This window comes from Lepeophtheirus salmonis, chromosome 1 (assembly GCF_016086655.4).
Source record: "Lepeophtheirus salmonis chromosome 1, UVic_Lsal_1.4, whole genome shotgun sequence".
Taxonomy (NCBI): Eukaryota; Metazoa; Arthropoda; class Copepoda; order Siphonostomatoida; family Caligidae; genus Lepeophtheirus; species Lepeophtheirus salmonis.
In genome coordinates, this window is record NC_052131.2 from 43495307 (window position 1) to 43516333 (window position 21027).

The following is a 21027-nucleotide window of genomic DNA, read 5'->3' on the forward strand; positions in this document are numbered from 1 at the left end:
TTAAATATATATATTAATAATAGTATAATATAAGATCGAGGTTGCCCAGCTCTTATGAAAGAATAGGCTTGTTTGCTTTAGTAAATACGTACGTTCATTTTATATATATATTATTATTTTGTGTAGAAAAAAAATATGATTCATCAACTCATCACCAGGACAAGGCGATTTTCATAATAATAAAGAATATTATTAATAAATAATATGAAAAGGAAAAAGGGGGAAGGCCATAAAAAGCTAGCAGGAGAGGGTGAATTAAAATTATAAAACAGATATCTCCATAGAGAGAGGCAGAAGGAAAAAAAGAGAGGGAGAGAGAGCTAGAGTAGCTAGATAAGCTGAAGGATGGAGTGGAGAGAGGGAGGGGGAAGCTGACGAGTAGCTAGTGTCAAGGTTTGGTGGTTGGGTACGGGAGACAAGGTTCGCGGATTATATTTGTAATTAATTTAGTACTGTCTATATATCAATGAATATGTATTTAAGAAATAAATAATGATATTACGAATATAAGACCATCTTTGTGTACTATCGTCAATCGTCTCAAGGTAAGAAGAGGGATTAGTATTACTGATTCTCCATTCAGATGTACCTTATCATTTATTAATTTACTATTTAGGGTTGTCACTTGTCGTCTGGGGGTCCCTAGTTAGAAGTTAGTAGTCATTATCAAATGAATTGAGTTAGATTATTAATAATATTGTACAAAGTGCGACTCTTTAAATGATTTAATTTGAAAATGAGGATAGTAATAACTAATAAGTAATCACTCAGTTATAATGATAATGAATAATTTAATAAATGATAATTGATAAAAATAGTGTTCCAGCTTGAGTCATGAATAATGCAGGGCAAGTGTCAAGATCTCTCACTCTTTTACTTGCCTTCTTCTAGCTCTATCGTTTTTACGTCGTCATCTGTGCTAATCTAATTAAAGTAATTATTTCTTAATCATTACGTTAATGTACCATTAACCCTATCTTCTTTCCTCGTTTCCTTCTCATTGGAAAGGATTCGTTTTTTTAATCTAAAAAGGAGAGGGGGAAATACAAAAATCAAGGCTTCTAAAAATGTGTATGCAATCATCCTAGTTGTTTATCAGTATATTATATAGTTGTACATACATTGTTACACTGAGTTATTAGTGTTAAAATGATTTGTAAACCTACTGTCTACAGTGATTCAAGTTCCCTTTTTTCACGAATATTGTAGTAAGTCTCATATTGTTTATTATTATACATATAATATTAAGTAACTAACCTTTTGATGTAAGCTTATTTTAATGTATTTGTTCTTGGGAAATCCCACACCAATAGGTTTGGAAAGTATTTTTGTAATAATTATTTCCATAAGGGAACCCCCAACTTTATACATACAAGTACACCATATGATAAGTATACCTACCTCAATGTCGTCTAAATTTGAGGCCTTGAAGTCTCTTCAATGATGCCTAAATAATAAAAATCAATGGAATGAATATATACCTATATATTTGTATTTTTTATGTACAATGCCTTTCAAATAACCTGTCTTTGATGCAAATGTACTTACAACAGTATCGGAAAACCCCAATTTCAATATATGTATATTTACTCACCAGTAACTAATTCATTGATCTATTGTTTGTTTTTTCTTTTTACTTTATTTTAAAGATAGAAAAATAAGTCTCTAATCACAATTTTCTAAATACACGTACTTAAGTTAAATCCCTATGGCTGATCGTTGATGATGAGCCAAAAAAGGACTAATATGATGAGGTAAGCATGGACCATTCTTATTATTCATCTTACTAATGAAAATTTGGCTCCTTTATAGTCCTTATAGTATGTAGATACCCTTCTTTTAAAGATACACATATCAATATGAACTGTTTATTTGAAAAAAGAACAATATATGTTGAAAGTCATAATATTACTTTGATGATGACAGTTCCAACTCATGTATTTGTCGTAACTGTCCTTCAACAAGAAGTCTCCATACTTTTTCATTTCATTTTCTATAGCATTAATTCTGTTGTTATCTTAGTTATTGAAGAGTAAGGTATTTTTTATGGGGATTCCCGTTCCATTTAATTAAGTACTAAGATTATAAGGGGAAAATGAATCGAGGGGAAAACCAAGATATTACTTATTTATAAATTATGTTATAATTATCAAGTGTTGAAATTTGTTTTTATGTTTCATAGGCTTAACCATCTGTGAATTTTAAGATATTCTATGATAATATATTTAATAAATAAGTGGTAGGATATTTGTCATATATATGTATGTAAGACCAGAGGGAAATATATACTTTTTTTCGCACGCAATACAAAGGTAAAGTGAAGTTCCGTTATTTTATGGAATTCCGATTTAAATATATATAAATGCTATTATTATTTTACAAGTCCCTGCAATACTATTTTTTCTCTTTTCTTCTGGAGTAGTTGAATTCTACATACAAATTACAACGCTACTTAATATTTTATACACAGTAGAAATGCAAAGTCTTGATTGGGCAAGCGGGATTTCTCGTATGTCGGGGAATCTCCAAAAGAAAAAAAATATCGTTTATTTCATTTGAAAAAGACTTAGTTGAAAAAGTATATTTGATTCGATTGCTGTATTCCAAGGATGATTATTTCGGCATGAAGAACGGTCATTCTTGTGATTTTTCGTCAACCAGTGATAAACAATTCGATGATGGTTTCACTACTACTTCATCAAGTTATCTCTTTAATGAGAAGAATAAACGAAAATCGTTGCTAATTCCGAATAACAAAGAAGAATGTTTTAATTTGGAAAATTTCATAGAGAGTTTGCAAGGTTTTTGGAATATTTATAGATAGATATATATATTTATTATTAATTACATATTTCATTTGAAAGCAAGCAATTTAAACTATAACGTATTATTATATGGCATTGATTTAAATGTATACATGCCTTATTAGCAACATACATAATATGTGTTTTATTTTGTTTTTTTCAACCTCATAATGCTTGCTTTATCATACAAAGATAATTAAGGATGAGCTTTCCCTATAATTATACTTTGATGGATATTTATTTATGGATTAAATTAATGTTTATATTTTTGATTTCCAGCTCTTTTGGAAAAGGATTCATCCTTTCATGTCTCCAATTATAGAACCATGATTGCAAGCTTAGGTATTCGAGTTGTGAGAGGCCCTGACTGGAAATGGGGTGAGCAGGATGATGGTATTGGCCATGCTGGTACAGTGGTTGAGTTTGGACGATCAGGATCTAATACTTCTCCTGATGGGACAGTTGTAGTACAATGGGATTCAGGGATTCGTACCAATTATCGTATGGGCTTTCAAAAGGCCTATGATCTTCGTATATATGATATTGCAGCCTCTGGAGTCCAACATCCTAATCATTCCTGTGTTTATTGCAAAACTCGAATACTTGGCTATCGCTGGTCCTGTTCATCGTGCCCTGAATTAGACTATTGCAATGGTTGCTATAATTCTGATATCCATGATCTAAGTCATTCGTTTATAAGAATTGACACCCCAACTTCAGTTCCTGTTCAAGTACCTCCTAGAAAAAAATCATTGAAAATTCCACTTAGGGGCATCTTTAAGGGAGCATGGGTCCATAGAGGTCATGATTGGGACTGGGGAGCTCAAGATGGTGGAGAAGACAACATTGGTATTGTATTAGATGTGTCGGGATGGGATGAAGAGTCTGGAAGATCTGTTGTTACTGTGAAATGGAATTCAACCTTTTCCACCAACGTTTATCGTCTTGGACACAAAGGCAAAGTAGATGTTAAATATGTATCAGGAAAACAGGCTTTTCATGGATTCTACTATCCTGAACATTTACCAATTCTTGGCGATAAAAAGTACAGTGGAAGTTCATCCAACAGCCAATCAGGAAGTGGAGTTGTATCTTTGGGATTTAGCGTTGGAGATAAAGTTAAAATCAAAGTAGATGCTGCCAATTTTAAAAACCTTCAAAATGGATTTGGGGGTTACTCTCCCCGAATGACAGAGCTCATTGGACAAATAGGCATTATTCATCGCTTTACTGATAAAGGAGCTGTTAGGGTACAATACCCAGGTAGGCCTATAGAAAACCATCGTTGGACAATAAATCCCAAAGCTTTGGTTAAGGTATGTTTGCTCTTGTAATTATGAAATATGTTTATAAATTTGCATTGTATATTTTAAAAGGTTACGATGTTTACTATTGGAACAATAGTTCGCATAATTAATGACTGTGATAAAGTCAGAAGACTGCAAGAGGGGCATGGAGATTGGATAGAGAGTATGAAGAGTGTTATCGGAAAAATGGGTCGAGTTGTCAAAGTATATCCGGACAGAGACGTGCGTGTTTCTATCATGGGCAATACGTGGACGTTTAATCCGACTTGCTTAGTCATTGTCCCTGGGTCACGTTTAGATATTGACAATAGAGCAGACGAATTTGAAGGCGAGGGAGAGACGTCGCATCGTCGGAGTAATCCTTCACATTTAAATCTTTCCGAAGATAATTTATTAAGCTCGGCTTTCCACGGTCAATTAAATTGTCTCAAAGAGGAGCTTCATAAAGTAAATGATATTAAGACTGTTCGCTCTGCATTGAAAGTTGGAGCCGAAAGAGGACACTTAGATATAGTCAAATACTTGGTAAATCAATACCCCGATGAAGTTGATCTCAAGGTTGATGGAAACACTGCACTTCATGCGGCGACACATCAAGGGCATCAAGAAATCATAGAAACTTTATTAGCCTCTGGCGCAAATATAGCTACGACGGATGATAATGGTGATTGTGCTTTACATTATGCTGTATTGGGTTTAAGACCTAATATTCTAGATTACCTTTTAAGTAAATCAGGTTCCTCAGTCATAAATGCTGTTAATAAGAAATGTTGTACAGCTCTTCACGTTGGAGTCCTCAAACAGAGCGTGGAGTCTGTGAAGATATTACTTAAACATAATATCGATGTTAACGCACAAGACTCATACAAAGACACCGCCCTTCATGAGGCTATGGTACTTAACAATACCTCCATCATAGAATTACTTGTTAACTACCCAAAAACGGATTTCCGATTAAAAAATAGTAGAGATTTTAATTGTCTTCAGTTTGCTGCTCTCAAAGGAAATACTACTGCCTTAAAAAGTATTCTAGTCAAGGCTAGGCAACTCGCTGAAGTAAAAAAATCCGATGGATTCTCCCCTCTACATCTTGCTGCCTTAAATGGACATTATTCCATTGTTAAGATCCTTTTAAAAGTTGGAAAATGTTCGGTAATATTAGAAACATAATAATAGCTTTGTCCATAATTTGAAGATCCCTATGTGTTTTTGCAGGTTGATATTTTTGATAATAGAGGACAGAATCCCTTACATCTTGCATCGGGCCAAGGTCATGCCGCTATTGTCGAGCTCTTAGTCAATCATGTTAAGGATAATCAAAAACTCCTTTTATCTCTTCTTGAAAGTCAAGATAGTGAAGGTCAAACTCCTCTTCACCTTGCACTTGGTCGTGAAGGATCAGTCGAACCATTGGATCCTCTTCAAGCCCCGGAGATGAATCGAATCTTAGGTGGGGTTTTAACTGCAGCTGTCAAACCAGAGTTACAAAGAAGTTTAACCATTGCCATATTTCTCTCTAAAAATGGAGCGAGTTTATCAAAAAGGAACATGAGTGGATTAGTTCCTCAAGACCTTATTCCAGATCCAGTGCTACGGAATTTACTCATGAATAAAAAATCAATTATTCATAAGTCTTCTTCGCCCTCTAGGGAATCTGTTGGAATAGAATACCAAGTGGAATGTCTTATATGTACAGAGTTGAGTTCTCAATTAATTACTTTTCGTCCATGTGGACATAGAGTTGTATGTATTGAGTGTTGGACACCACGCATTAAGAAATGTTTGGACTGCAAAGCTCCTTTATCACATAAAACTGAATCCCGCATTCCTTCTAAATCCACTTCTAATATATCTAAAAAGGATTACTTATTACCCCGTATGCGGGATTTAGAAGCTAAAGTAAGAGATTTTGAGGATCAATTTTTGTGCACAATATGTATGGAGAGAAAGAAAAACGTTGCATTTCAATGCGGACACTCTGCCTGCGAAATTTGTGTTGAAACGTTGAGATCTTGTCATATGTGTAGAGGGCCAGTCGATAGGAGGATCAATCTCTATTAAAGTTATCTATTCAACTAAAAGAAGTTATCCAGTGAATACCATGAATATATCTACATAATATATTCAATCATATATGGATATCTTTATCTGCAATCTTATATAAATCAAGAAAGTATTTCACCCCTTCTTCTTATCATTTCTATTATATTTAGTGGACTCACCAATGATGTGAATCTTTAGATAGTATGGAAATTTAAAAAAAAACTATAGCAACTAATATAAAAAATGATCTTCTTAAGGACAGGCATCAATGAGCGATTCTGCCTCATTTTTGGCAAGCTTAATAATATTTGATACGGATCAAATACACACCTATATATATCCTCAAATATATATTAACTACAAGTTTTATTACATTTATACCTATTTTTCTACTTCAATTAATAATTATCTATTTATTTATTTCATGTTTCCAATTTAATACTATGCATAATTATATTCTCATCATGAATCTTAGAAAACAAATAATTATTTATATATTATAAAATCAATATGTATCAGATTGAAAATTAATTGTGAAAATCTATGAACTATGATAATGTTATAATATTCATTTCCATTTTTGTAATAAATGAACCGTAATAATATTTATACCCATTACTTTTTAATTTTTTTATATATGTAGACCGCTGAGAGAGATAGAACACTGATGAACCCAATGTAGCCCCAGTTATACCTATAAAATATGCTTATCAATGATAATAATAATAATTAAATATATAATAAGATATAATCTAAACCAAGAGTCATCAAACTTTTTTTTAGCCACGGCCCGGTTTCATCATTAAAAAAATTACGGACCGGTATTTATTTTATGTGTTTTAATTATTAATGCACCACAATGTCATAATTCAAATATTGGGGCGTCCACACTGGGGAGCCATGGTCCTCAAGTATTTTTCGAAGTTTATATTATATTTAATCACTATCAAAGTTCAATAACCCCCACTACCTCCAATAATCCCCCATGTCAACGGACCTCAAAATGCAAATCTCAGTTTATGAAATAGGCACATACTCATTTGTTAGTCTTATAGTTATTCAGCAGAGAGGTCACTTTTAAAATCAACTCTCTTTCGAATGATAAAAAGTAAAAACTAAACCCGAATAAAGCAACACGTACCTTTCATCAGACGCTGTTAAATAATAATTCTTTGAATTCCGCTCTTCTTCTGTAGCCTCCAAAACCGAACTTCTTTTCATAATGAGACCATAGTACATCAGTATATTCGCTCTATTTCCATCCCCCCAAAAGTATTCATCCAGACCGAGTTGATGCAGACGAAATAGTAGTGCTGAGAGAGAAATATCAACTCCCCTAAAAACAGGTCCAAAAAGGTAAGGACCAATTCGGTCCTCATTAGAGAGAATAGCTTCAATCCTATCCAACAGCACTTCTACCTTGAACATGATCTCCTTCTCAAATTCAGACACATTTTGGAAGAGAGAGTTTAACTCAATTAATTTACTCGCTTTGTCCCTCAAAGCATTATCGGATGAATGATCAAGAAAATCCAGCATACCTTGAAGGTCTTTCTCTTCATCTGTATATGTAAAGAGCCTGTTCTTTGAATTGTATTTGGAATCAATAAACTGAAAAAGAGAGATATTATTACATTAAAAAAAAACCCCAAACATCACTGAAATATACAAACTTTCATAATCTCTGTACTCTCTGTGATCACAGTTTTATTATCCTCTTCATCATAGTAAACAAAAACAGGGACCTCTCCTTTTGGATTCAAATCCAGGAACCAGTCTTCAAATTGTTCCCCATCGATTATGTCCACAGATTTAAACTCAATGCTACTTATATTTTTCTCAAACATAGTAATTCGAACCTTTCGACTAGGTGAGGATATGCTGTGATAATATAAAATCGAGTTTCTCATTTTCTGAAAGAAGCAAAAGACGATTGTGAATAAGTAACATGTTTAGAGACTCATTACAAGAATTAATGGATACATTTATTGATTAGTAAGATATCATATTTAAGTAAATATTAGCAGGTTTACAATTAAGAACTATTGCCATATAAATAGTTGTGGGGTTTTTCAATCTTAACTGTTTGTAGGTATTAAAAAGCATTGAGAGAATACAAAATTATTGTGGTTACATTACAAACATGTTTTGAAATGCTTGATAATGATAATGAGCTAAAATTAAATGAGTAAATATCTAGAATGTTTGATTTTGATGTGTCTAGATAAATAATATTTATTCCTAAATGAGGATTCGCAATGCGTACAAGGATGCCTAACATGAACTCCATCCTCTGGATGTTGACTTCTCTTGTGCTCAATTACTTTCTTTTTATTTCCAAAGATTTTACCACAAATTTCACATGGAATTGTCTCATTTGTATGTGTTGTAAGATGAATACTCAAAATACTTTTACGAGAAAAACTTTTGGAGCAAATCAGACAAGTGAATGGGCGCTCCTTTGTATGGGTTATCTTATGCTTTTCCAAATCTCCCTTGTGGTTTATGGTTTTACCGCATGTTTCACAACAGAATACTTTAGGAGCAATCCCCAAGTGTTCCTAATCAGGAGGAGATCAATGAGCTTTGAATCCTGTTAGATCTCTCAAACATAAAAAAATAACCAAAATCTTTACTAAAAAAGATTTTGCATCTTTTTAAAAAGAGAGGATTTGTCACTCACTCGAATTCAAAGCTCATTGTAATTGGACCTTTAAGTAATGTTCACGATAGGGGCCTCTTACATAGGACATGTAGTCACACTTTAAGCAAGCGTAAAAAGCAACACAATCATGTTTCTCCACTTCTCGATTCTCCTCGTTAAGGATGACGTAGTTTTTACATTTGATACAAACGAAGCCCTTATCTGAGGCGGATCTCTTAGGACATTGATCCACGTGAGATTGAAAACAGGAAAACGTGGAGAAGTCTTTTCCACAAAAGAAGCATGAGTGTTTTGGGTAAGGGACCTGATCGTTTGCTGGACCCTTACATTTGGAAGTATGCAATGAGGCGTAGCTCTTTTTGATAAAAGTCTTTCCACAATGGACACATTCATGCTTTGTTTTTTTCTGAGCAGGCTCTAAACGAGCAGAAGGGGACGGCAAGGAGAGTCTTTGAGTAAATTCAGGAGAGGAGGAGATGATTTTATCACTCCAAACTCTGTACTGCGGAGGAAGGACGGACTTGAGAGTGAATGGACCTTGCAAATTGTATCCAATCTTTTCCGGAACGTGAATTCCAGTGGGATTCTCTTCAAGAACATCGTCGAGAAAGGCATAGAGATCCTGGAAGAGATAGTCCCACTCTTGGAAAATATAATCCAAGATACCCTTGGAAGGGCTTGCATTCTCAAGGGCGTAGTTTAATAGGGAATCCCATATACTTGAGCACTTCATCATTATACTCGCACAAAAATACAATATGCATAGGCACCTTGCCCTGGCTTAGTTATGAATAAAATACCCATACTTTCAGGCTTCAGTAGTTTGAACAACAAAAATAAAACCAAAAAGAAAACCTGAGCAAATACTTTAAAAAAATAAATATCACATCTTCATTATATTATTTACTACACATTGACGTACTCACTGTTGAATGTTATGTGAAGATTTATTGGTTAAATCCGGAATGTCACTTATTCAGGAACGCAACCTCTCACAGAAAGATCTGTAACTTTTTTTGCTCTTTAAGAAAAATGCTGTATGTACATAATTGATCTTCAATATCAATTATTATTTGAGATAAAAATATATTGTTGATCTTCTGTAATGTTTATTTAGGTGTATAATACAATATCAAGCTAGGATTTTGTAAATTTTACAACTTGCAATCAAATAATGTCATGAATCATAAGTAAAAAATTTACAGCACTTTAGCATAAATGGTCGATATAATATTAAGAGTTTAATTTTGGACTTTTAGAATGACAAAATTACTTATTAATTAGCATTTTGCAACATGTTAGAATAGCGGTTGGGAAAAGGGTGTAAATTACATCAAATGGGGTAATGTGAGTGGATGCCATACCATGCCATAAAGTACTTTACTTTTTTTTTTTACATACTTTACTTCGTAGTGTTAAATGAAATAAACGTTATACCAGTAGTTTGGGGTAAATTAATTTTAATACAAGTTCTTTTGGGGTAATGCTAAAAAAAGCAACCCGACCCCTGTGTAAGAGCAAATATATGTTTTTTAAACTGTGGAGGGGGATCATTGATAAACTTTCACACTTTCACGACGTTCATTGGAGAAATATATGTAATTCTCAGCCCCTCCATTTACAAAGATCTATTTGAAAATATAACTTGACATACGAGTTTAATTCGTTCCTGGACGGAGTTCGTAAATCAAAACAATATATCTTTCAAGAAATAACTTAAAAAAACTAAATTTGAAGCTTGACTCTTGACCAACTCGTATCTCAAAAACTCGGATGTTGAGAAACTCGTATATTAAATTCAAGGTATTGTAGGTGGATATTTTTTTATTCTTTCGATAAATCAATCCCTACAGTATGGGACCCTTAGTCAACATTAATTGCACTGTAATGAATAACCAAGGAGCTATAAAGTCTTTATAAAATCTGAACTAGCTAGTAGGTAAATATTTGGCAGAAAATCTGGGCTGAATTTCAGATGTTCATTACTCTTGCTGTGAATCAAATTAAGTCCACAAATTATACACTTGAGCTAATTAGATAGAATAAAATCTAATATTATTTCTATTTTCATCCAAAAAAAACTGAATCTGTGACATTGGGGTGGTCAAAATTATTACAGGATTACCCATATTTTAATTCTTGGTTATCTTTATTTCCATTTTTCTCTAATTTAGTACCCCGAAACTTTTGGCACCCTATAAAATATTCATTAAGGGGAAGGGAGCATGAACCCTGAGCCACTCCCCTGGCACTCGGCCTATTGGGGCACTCAAAAGTGTCATGATGTATATTTTGTAAATCTCGAAAGAGGGACATTTGGTGGGGGAAATACTCTTATCTCCCCTTGGGCATCCCAACTACGCTCATAGTGTTCAACGGCGAGCGGTTCTATCACTTATAACTATGTATATGATAATTTAGTGAAATTAATATATAGCTAGATAAAAATGGAATCAAAGCATCAATTATTAGTTGATAATTAATAATATAAATCACTGCTGCCATAATTACACATGCAAAAAATAAATTGTAACTTGCACACAGTACCTTTTCAAAATGAAAATATTTAAGTTACGTTATATATAAGTTATAACACTTAATCAATACAAATAATTTATCTATAATCCTTTAATTTCAATATACGTATTCATAACTGCAGATAAAAAAAAAACTTTATAATGATTTACTGAGCCTAGCTATAGAGGAATATCTATGATTCATCTGATAAACAATGATTGCCATAGATGAAAATAATATGATAATGAAAGAGGAAGCATCCTTTTGCATTGCCATATAGGTATTTGTTTTTTTTAATTTCAAAAGCTGTTATCTTATTCTTATATTATTGAAGAGAGGACATGTAACTTATCAAGTAAATAACAAGTATAAAGTAATCATTAGTACGTGAAAGACGAATAGTATCAGTGGGGATTTATTACGGAGTTATAATTCTTATTGGAGAAGAATTGAGAACCGACTACTTAAATAATATTTTCTAGATACGGAGTGGGGTTTGTGTTTATTTCCTTAATCTCATAAGTCTTAGCTGCTAGAAGGTAATTTAACTAAACGTCATGCCAGCTATGCTATTCGTTTTTTTTTAGCATACTGATGGGATGGCAAATCATATTATTTTCAATTGATGGCGATTCTTTTTTCCCTTCTTTTCATTTCATTTCTTTTTTTTCTTTTTTTAGCTATCTAGCTCTATTTGTTCAGCTAGTTAAGGAACATTGAATTAAGGAAGATGGAACTATATCTTCTTTCGACCTGAGCTTATTTTGACTCAAGTGCAAAATAATTTATTTCAAATAATTATCTCATATTAATAACGTAAATGCAATTAATTGACTTTATCATATTTTACTCATTTGAAAAAATAATTTAATTTCTTTTTATAGAAAGTTAAACAATTAAATAATAATAATTTCAATGACATAACATATGTATTTTTAATTAAATCCAATTTTTATAAAACAAAACATATTTTATTTGCAATCGGCACACTGAGGATAAAATAAAAAATAAGGTTTAAGTCTTTTTATTCGTTGTTCCCATTTTGACATGCATGATCCAATAATTTACTATTTTCCTTAGTATTAATGAAAAAGAGGTTTTTCCAGTTATAAAACTTGATTGTATAGGGCCTTAAAATCAACAATGATGACATTATTGGAAAACGCTCGAACAGAATATACATTATAAAACTTGTGTCAAATTAAAAAAAAAATTATATAATAAATGTAAATGAGAATTGCTTAATGGTTTAACCTTCTTAATTTATTAAAAAATTTAATTATTTTTTGAAATGGGTAAGAGGTGTTAAAGTTTGAATTTACTGTGTTTACTATATTATGATGAAATTCTTTTGCACTCCCGTCAAGCATAAAAAAGGGCGCGTTTCATATTAATTTAATTCAGTGTTCCCTGATTTACTTGTAGTACTACTTAATACAACTCGCTTCTTTTCTTTTAGTAGATGTATGTTCGTAGTTTACATAGTTACTTAGTTATATCAATGTACTCTAAGCTGAAGATTTAGAAATATATGTACGCATGTGTACTAGCAGCAGCAGTAAAAGTATTCTGAAATAGCTGATATAATTTTCTTCATACTTCTAGCTTGTACTTAGTTGTCTAGCTCTCTCTCTCTCTCTCTCTCTCGTTCTTTCTGCCTTCATTTTTTAGATTCACTGTTTAAAGACTTCACTTTATAGTATTAACTATTAAGTTGACTCTAGTATTATATTGAATGATTTGTTGTTAGTTTTAGGATTCCTGAGACCTTCAAGAATGGCGGAATGAGTGGTGGAAAGACGTCCATTCGTGTGGCGTCCCTCTGTAACTTGGGGAATACTTGTTTCCTGAACAGTGTTCTCTATACGCTCCGATTCACTCCAGGCTTTTCCCATAGTCTCCATCATTTAGCTTGTGATTTGGGCTCTACATCTAAAGCCAAAAATGGAGGACGTCCTCCAGAGGTGGAAGTGATTGAGAGACTTCATGAGCTCTTCCGAACCCTTAAATCTGCAGATGACATGGAAGCACGGGAACCCGTCCCTCCATCCAGCTTCCTTCAATCTGTCAGTAGACTCAATCCCATGTTTGAAGGGAATCGACAGCAAGTACGTTTTCCCTCCTCATATCCAATTTCCATGTGTGTGCCTCACTGACTCACTCTTGAGTCTCCACTCTAGTTGTAGTCTTGAAATCCCCTAATGGCTCATACTAATTGTTTATTATATGTTTGTCATGATTTTCTTTAATACTGGATTGCATTACATGGTCATCCTTCTAAGACCATTTTCAGTCATATTAGTTGTCTAATTCTATGTCATTATTCATTTCGAATAAATGCCTTTCTTTTCATTGCAGGACGCTCACGAACTTTTAATGATGATACTAGACATGATCCAAGAAATACGTGTCCCTCTCTCGCCAACAAGTGAGAATGGAGACTCGCCTAATGGTTTAAGTAAACTTGATCCAGAAGGCTCGAACCTTTCATCTAAAAAAGGTTACAAGAGATGGAAATCCTCTTCCTCGCCTCCTTCTGTGATGGGCTCCAATTCAAAACTTGCGGATCCCCACAATTCAGTTCCCCCCTTAGACACTGGGGATGATCATCCCCTACCCAATTTTATTAAGGAGAATTTTGTTGGGAAAGCTGTCATGTCCACGCGTTGTATGGAGTGTGAAATGAGCACGCATAGGAGTGAACCCTTTACCAATATTGACATAGCGCTTCAGTTCGAAGACGATGAGGATCTCGTTGGGAAGGAGTTGTTCCTCAAGAAAATAATGGCATCAGAGACACTGAAAGAGAATAATAAGTACTGGTGTGAGGAATGCTCTCGTCTTAATGAGGCACAGAGAAGTGTCACATACGAACTTTTACCTAAAATAATGGTACTCCAGCTTAAGCGTTTTACAGCCACGGGGTCCAAGACATATATGTCCAAAATCAATGATTATATTCCAACCCCATTCTCAATGGACTGTTTTTGCACTAAATGTACCGACAAATCCAGTCGGGAGCCTCGTCATCACTATAGACTCTATGCTGTAATCATGCACCTAGGTGGTACTCTTGCCTCTGGGCATTATATATCTTATGTTCGCGCCTCAGATCATAGTCCTGAATATTCACAGTGTCAAAGGGGTAGTAACAGTGTAGAGATAAAAAATATACGCAACTCTAAGAAACCTTGGATCATGAAGTGCTTGAGCAAAATCAACAACCACACGTCAGGCAAATCATCCTCTGGGGGTCATTCCAACAATAGTGGATTTAACAACAGTGACTTCAACAATGGTTCCGTTTCTTCTAATGTGAATGGTGTGGGCTGTCATAGTACGCCCTTTAAGTGTCACCTCGGGAATGGAAGTAGTAATAATCCCTGTGGTGGTTACTTATGCTGTGGACTTAAATCTCTCAATCTGGAACCCAAGGATTTATGTTCCTCCAGTGAGAGTCTTCAGGGTGGAGGGTGTGATACCTCAGTGCCTGAAGATTTTTGGCTAGAATGTGATGACGAAAGCATCAATGTTATTTCCAGAAAGCAATTTGAGGACATTCTAAGCTCAAAACAAGGGGCTACAACACCGTATTTACTCTTTTATCAAAAATATTGAATTCTTACATGCAGAAGCAAAGTAGAAAAATAAAAGGGAAACGTGGAAGAGTTGGAAATCTTCCTTGCTTTCATGGTGCAAAAAATAAAATGTTGATTATGATATATATATTTATTTGTAGATATATCTTGTCAGACTATTTATTAATTATGATCATTATACATATTAGAGACACATATATCTATATATATTCATTTTTAGATGATATACAAAGTCTTCAATGCGTGCGTATTGGGGCAATCCTTAAACCTTTTAAACATCTTTACTTAAGATACGTAAAAATTTATTAGCAGTTCAAAATAAAACCCCTAAAAAATGTATGCGAAAAGCAGGATGATTGTTATTATTATTTTCGCAATGATTGCATGTGTATTTTTACGAAGTACTAACAACATTTGAATCAAGTCATCTCAAGAATCTCACAAAATACAGCAAGAAAGGTTTAATTTTTCCTCTGTGTTTAATTTCATTCCTTAATTTTTGTTTCAACTCATTTTTTCAGTACCCTCCATAAAGAAGTTGTTTAGTATGTATGTTTCTGCAAGTACGAAGGAATGTATTTGTTGTTACCTATGTTCATATTATGAACTCTTACTTGCGTAGCCCAATATTATATTATTATGTTCCGACCGCGATTTGTTACATTCTTTAAAAAAATTTATTTATTTTTAACATACATAAAATATAAAAGTTAGTTGATCCATGAGTAATATTATATATATAGGTATATATAATATTATTTCAAGTATAATTTATTAAAAGGAAATATATAGAAAGTATTAACAAATTTTATTTCATGATTTTTATAGCTGTTTTCTTACAGAATAAGAAGTACAAGTAACTTGAGAGAGAAAAGAGAGGAAAATGCAAAAAAATATATGGCTTCAATTTATACATAAAAAAAACAAAAACGTTACTATTCAAGTAATCTTAAACTGTGGCTTATCAGAGCTAAGAAAATCGCCACCGATCTAAGGCAGTTATAGATTAAAAGAATAATTGAGATTTGAATAGTTGGAAACTCATACTCATATTTAAAAAGTAACTAAGAGTAGTTTTGTCCTGGACATAAAGAAATTAAAATTAACTCTGAGCTCTTCTGCATCGTATAAGACAAAAAAAAAAAAAAAAAAAAAAAAAGAGTAAAATTTTAAGAATGATTCTCGCTGCATGTTGGTATGTATCTTCACACACTTTATCAAGCGCCGTCTTGATACCCCCTTTCAAATTGGACATCCTATATTTTTAGGTCCCCCCTCACCTTGATAATGTTTGATATTACACCTCACTTAATTTGGTTGTATTATTGTTATAATTAATAACCCACCCATTTAAATGAATGGATTTTCTTCTTGGATCCTTGGTCTAAAAGGCTGGAATAAGGTTCTGGTACTCCTAGGGAGACCCTTTCACTCGATTTCACTCCTCTTGAGCTTTTTTGTGACCTTTTCTGCTTCTTCAAATGGAGATCAACTCGATAATAAACTTTGAGACATTTTTTATATTGTGCTTCCTTATTCATTTTGCTACTTTTTCCAAATGGAATCGGTTGGGAGGAGTAAGAGTCAAATTGCTTAATACGTAAAAGAATAACAGGTAAATCATTCATCCCACGGTTTTCCTAGATTTCCCGTACCAGGGGATCCAACATACAAAAGTATGGTAAATTGATGTACATAAGTAGTATACATTTGTAAATAAAACATTTGTTATCTTGAAGACCATTTATATACTTCATATTGAAAATTTACTCTAGTCTCCTTTTTTTTTTAAAGTGTTCAAAGTTACATACCAACATTCAGTTGAATAATTCTTAGAATTTTAGAATCTTTATTTTTTTGTCATTTCTTTTTGCCAAAACCATTTCTTGAGCCTTAAAAACCTCCATGAAAAATTTCACTAAAATCCCATTATTAGGTTAGCTGTGATTCCTGGACACACACATATAGACATTAGGATTAATTACATAGATAATAAAGAAAAAAAGCGAGGTTTAGCTTTTTCTTTCCATAGCTAAACCGACCTCAATTCATAATTCACATAGTTTAAGGTGTGTTATATCAATTTAAACTACCATGATTTGTTATTTAAAAATAAATTATAATTATTGAAAAAAAAACCCCTAAAAACTTCCATGGAATCCTTTGTCCGGCCATAATTAAAATAAAACCAAATCTGCAGCTTAAAAATTATTCAATAACACAATTACAAGTAATCCTAGTAGTCCTTGTCCTAACTAGCGTTACGTTTGTCTTTATTTAACACGTTTTTACCTTTATTGTATTACAAAAAAAAAAGGCCAAAATCCTTTGGTTGAAAGCCAATTTTGAGCCAATTATTCCCAACTATAGAATTATTGTTCAATAATTGTTGAGCATTGTTCACTATTAAATTTTTTGGAAAAATAATCAAAAATCCACTTAAAAAGAGCGGATTCTAATTCAACCAATCAACGTTCAGAATACTGATTAGCGAAAAAAGAAGCAGAAACATCAATAGCTGACACCAAAATAACCTGTATATTCTTGTGTTAGTGAGGCAACGTCGTGTTAATGATTAGCTTTTTTCCTTGAAGAATTATTTAACTTTATCTTGGAGCCTTATAGATTTTTTGATTTAAAATAAATCCTGATGGGAGCAGAGTTCTGTTTTTAAAAGATACTTCCTGTGGAGGCTTTGTTCACATAATTATATATTTTATTCTTAGTTAGGGGATTGATAATTTAATTAATGGGGAGTAATGTTTAATTGTAAATTGCTTTTTGCATGTAATCATCTTGAAATATATTGGTTGTTCAAAATGATTTTTATCCACGATTATATTTAATTAATCGAGTTTCTTCTGCTCGTGGACCTAAAAAACGAATTTAGCATAATCCCTGAAGTACCAATAGCTATCCATTGTCCGATTCCAGATTGTGATGAAGTTATCGAGAGCGCCTCAGAGGCCGTGGCGATTGCTATATTCAATACTCATAGTTTGAGTAATCATAACCCACTTCCACGAGACTTAGAACCGAGTCATAAGTCTAATCCACCGTCTTATAAGAGATCCGAAATTGATTTTGAAATACAGAAGAAGGCTGAAATAGTTATTGGCTAGATGAAAATGGTTTACAAGGATTACGGAAGTTGAAAGTGGGGAGAGAGTAGAACAATTGTCTCAATGCTGTGAGGTTGGACAGGGAAATAATTTGCTTAAAACTAGTCCAATATTTTTGCAAGGAAATGAAAATGTTGTTTTGTCAGCTATTCAATCCCTGGCAGTCATAGTAGATATTCGCTCTGTAAAATAAGCATATTTATTTAATATGAAAACATTTCATTGAGAACAAATGAAAGCGTTTGCGTCAAGAGTTCGAAGCAAACGGCTATCTGTTACTTCTCAACAAAGTACTAATGCGATAGGAAAGTTGATTTGATAGAAGAAATAGTTCCAATAGTATTAATAACTGGACTTCATGATCGAGATATGCTCAGAGAGATTGTAACTATACTAGAAATTGATAAGAAAAGTAAATCAGAGTTGACCCAAATTATTGAATGTAGAGAAAGAGCCAAGGTTGCTACGAGCAGCCACACAGTTTCTACTTTCAAACGACGGTCCCAGATGAATAAAGAAATGGAGGAAGATACAACTACAGAAAAATGGGCACATTAAGTTAATTTAAGAGTTTATTACTGTATACCGTATACATACACACACATATAATATCATATCAATATAATTGAATTGTACAATAAATGCATAAGATAAAGAACGCGACCACACAATGGGGTATATGCGCTACAACAGTAAATGTTAGTTCCTATATACATAATTAAATTGATTTCATTTTTTTACATTTCATTAATCCTAAAAAACGAAGTACTTCATCCTTTTCTTGAGAGGCTTCATATCTTTCGTACGATAGTGATGGGGATCTATTGATAAGGTGATCTGCAGTCTGTAGTTCTTCCATGCAGACATTGCATGTTGCACTTGTTGATTTCCATTTACTTAAATGTGCGAGAAAGGGCCCACGGCCGGTGTACGCTTGAACTATAAGTTTAATGTTTCCACGTTCATATTTGAGACTCTTATCTTGGGGCATTGATAACATCAAGTGAATGTGTTTCATACTTTGGTCTCTTCTGTATCTTTTACACCAGGCAACATAGAAGAAGCCGTTTATTTTTTTCTTTATGTAACTTGGTGATACTCCCACCAATTTCTTATTTTGACTCTTCACGCCTCTCTTGCTAGATAATCTGCGAATTCGTTTCCTGTGATATCACAATGGCCCTTGCACCAATCTAAGTAAATATTTTTCGTTTTTTGGTAAATGGGTTAAGGATGGCAGCAATAGCTGATTGGGAATCAGATCGTATTACAACATCTCCTGATGGTTTTTCCATTCGAGTAAGCGCTTCTACTGATCGTGCAATAGCAAAGACCTCTGCTTGGAAGACAGTGGCTTCTTTATTTAATGATACATTGGATTGTTGAAGAGACGTATCACCTCGAGTAATTGCCCATCTGGCACCAGTATTGCCTTCTTCATCTTTTGATTCATCTGTATATTTAATAATGTCAGGCCTGTTTACTTCTTGGTTCTTTATCCATGTACGACTATGATGTAATCACTGGATTGATTTAATTGTAGTTCAGTGATTATTTTATCGCTGGAGAAGCAATGTCCACGACGTGTAGGAAAGTTACCAATTCCATCCCATGTATCTACAAGGAAGTGTCTTGTTCTCCATCTGGACTTCGTTGCTTGAGATTGAAGAAACAGGTCTAGGGGAATTATACCTAAGACGGATTCCATTCCTGCTGTCGGCGTTGATCGAAGTGTTTGGGTCATTGCCAGAAGTACTTTTCTTTGAATTTTGTTCAGTATCTTAATGGCGCTTTTCTTTGTGGTAATTGAATGTCCCCATATGAGGCATCCATAGGAGATAATTGGCCTGACCATTGCTTCGTACAGCCAGAAAACTTTTTCGGAGGTTAAGCCCCATTTTTGTCCTATGACTGCCTTTACCATGTTCCATATAAGAGACACCTTGGCAGCTTTTTCTTTAAGGTGTTCCATCCAAGTAAGACCTTGATCAAAAACAAGCCCCAAGTATTTCATTTGTGTTGAAAATTCAATTTCTGTACCACCCATTTCTAATCGTGGAAAGTATTTTGATCTTAATTTATATGCTTTTGAGAAGACGATTGCACTAGACTTTACTGGGTTAAAAATCAGATCATTCATTTCGCCCCACCTCAGAACCTCATTTATTGCTTCTTGCATTTTGTTGACAAGGGAGAGAGGATGTTTTCCACTTATCAACAAAACAACATCGTCGGCATAACCCACTGCCCTAACCGGTCCACTAAGGAATTTCGTCAGCAAGGAGTCCATGACGATGTTCCATATCAATGGTGAAATAACTCCCCCTTGGAGGGAGTGATACGAACTTTTTCACTTTTCAACTCAGCTGTAACCGTTCGAGTACTGAGAAGGGTTTTATACCAGGATCGGACACTCTCGGGAAGACCAAGTTCGTTCATTGCTGAATCTGCTGATTGAAATCGCAGATAGTCGAATGCACCCGTGCAATCAAAACTGACAGCAAGTGTTCACTGTCGTTGATATATTGATTTTTCAACTACGTCAGTCACCTGTGACAAAGCTGTCTCAGTTGAAAGGCCTCTTGTGTACGCATGCTGAGAGTGAAGCACTGGGATTGTTTCTTCAATATTCCACTGCACAATTCGTTCAAGTCCTTTGAGGAAGAAATTTGATAATGTAATTCGTCTAAAGGACTTAGCTGAACTGTAGTCATCCTTTCCAGGTTTTGGTAAAAATATTACTTTCATTTCTCGCCAAATTTTTGGGGTGTATCCAGTACTGAGAACAACTTGATACAGCTTTGAGATATACTCGACTATATTGTACGCAAGCTGTTGTAGTACGATTGGTTTTAAACTATCTGGTCCCGAACTTTTGTAAGGTTCGAAGGAGTTAAATGACTCTCTCACCCTATTAGTGTCTACAAAGTCAATATCAAAGTTTGTGACCCACAACGGTGCCTCAAGGAC

At 33.8% G+C, this 21027-nt stretch overlaps 3 protein-coding genes and 1 long non-coding RNA gene across 19 annotated transcripts; 2 read left to right on the plus strand and 2 right to left on the minus strand.

Annotated features, from left to right (window-relative positions):
• The first annotated feature begins 218 nt into the window (after positions 1 to 218).
• On the plus strand, positions 219 to 6759 carry mib2 (mind bomb 2). Of its 13 annotated transcripts, none has more exons than XM_071893495.1 (7): positions 385 to 545; positions 617 to 652; positions 819 to 933; positions 1009 to 1208; positions 3084 to 4120; positions 4181 to 5263; positions 5327 to 6759. In XM_071893495.1, exons 5-7 carry the CDS (start codon positions 3131 to 3133, stop codon positions 6170 to 6172), a joined length of 2919 nt encoding a protein of 972 aa, XP_071749596.1. In that variant the 5' UTR covers positions 385 to 545; positions 617 to 652; positions 819 to 933; positions 1009 to 1208; positions 3084 to 3130; the 3' UTR covers positions 6173 to 6759. The 13 variants fall into 13 exon arrangements, with proteins under 13 accessions (XP_071749599.1, XP_040581872.1, XP_040581880.1 ...); XM_040725890.2 differs by lacking the exon at positions 617 to 652 and adding an exon at positions 2423 to 2801; XM_071893498.1 differs by lacking the exon at positions 617 to 652 and having other exon boundaries at positions 219 to 545; positions 827 to 933.
• On the minus strand, positions 1310 to 1952 carry LOC139907247 (uncharacterized). Its single transcript, XR_011783691.1, has 3 exons — positions 1694 to 1952; positions 1595 to 1636; positions 1310 to 1447 (listed from the first exon to the last, which is right to left on the minus strand). It is a non-coding gene; the product is annotated as an uncharacterized lncRNA (long non-coding RNA).
• LOC121130204 (uncharacterized) lies at positions 6553 to 9734 on the minus strand. The gene is made up of 4 exons (XM_040725967.2): positions 8899 to 9734; positions 7828 to 8067; positions 7296 to 7765; positions 6553 to 6848 (listed from the first exon to the last, which is right to left on the minus strand). Exons 1-4 carry the CDS (start codon positions 9553 to 9555, stop codon positions 6770 to 6772), a joined length of 1446 nt encoding a protein of 481 aa, XP_040581901.1. The 5' UTR covers positions 9556 to 9734; the 3' UTR covers positions 6553 to 6769.
• A 3059-nt stretch (positions 9735 to 12793) lies between these two features.
• On the plus strand, positions 12794 to 15405 carry LOC121130225 (uncharacterized). Of its 4 annotated transcripts, none has more exons than XM_040725990.2 (3): positions 12794 to 13035; positions 13087 to 13444; positions 13695 to 15405. In XM_040725990.2, the coding sequence occupies exons 2-3, from the start codon at positions 13121 to 13123 to the stop codon at positions 14952 to 14954; spliced, it is 1584 nt and encodes a 527-aa protein (XP_040581924.1). In that variant the 5' UTR covers positions 12794 to 13035; positions 13087 to 13120; the 3' UTR covers positions 14955 to 15405. The 4 variants fall into 4 exon arrangements, with proteins under 4 accessions (XP_040581924.1, XP_071749637.1, XP_071749636.1 ...); XM_071893536.1 differs by having other exon boundaries at positions 12794 to 12869; XM_071893535.1 differs by having other exon boundaries at positions 12799 to 12900.
• Positions 15406 to 21027: the final 5622 nt, after the last annotated feature.

Bases quoted from the DNA above. Each gene is read 5' to 3' on its own strand.
- mib2 (XM_040725898.2), top strand. From the start codon at position 2,624: ATGAAGAACGGTCATTCTTGTGATTTTTCGTCAACCAGTGATAAACAA. The intron at 2,802-3,083 runs GTTTTTGGAATA...TTTGATTTCCAG, and splicing joins TTTCATAGAGAGTTTGCAAG to CTCTTTTGGAAAAGGATTCA. The intron at 5,264-5,326 runs GTAATATTAGAA...GTGTTTTTGCAG, and splicing joins TAAAAGTTGGAAAATGTTCG to GTTGATATTTTTGATAATAG.
- LOC121130225 (XM_040725990.2), top strand. From the start codon at position 13,121: ATGAGTGGTGGAAAGACGTCCATTCGTGTGGCGTCCCTCTGTAACTTG. The intron at 13,445-13,694 runs GTACGTTTTCCC...TTTTCATTGCAG, and splicing joins TTGAAGGGAATCGACAGCAA to GACGCTCACGAACTTTTAAT.
- LOC121130204 (XM_040725967.2), bottom strand. From the start codon at position 9,555: ATGATGAAGTGCTCAAGTATATGGGATTCCCTATTAAACTACGCCCTT. The intron at 8,068-8,898 runs GTAAGAGGCCCC...TGCTTCTTTCAG, and splicing joins AGTGTGACTACATGTCCTAT to AAAATGAGAAACTCGATTTT. The intron at 7,766-7,827 runs GTTTGTATATTT...TCTCTTTTTCAG, and splicing joins AGAGTACAGAGATTATGAAA to TTTATTGATTCCAAATACAA.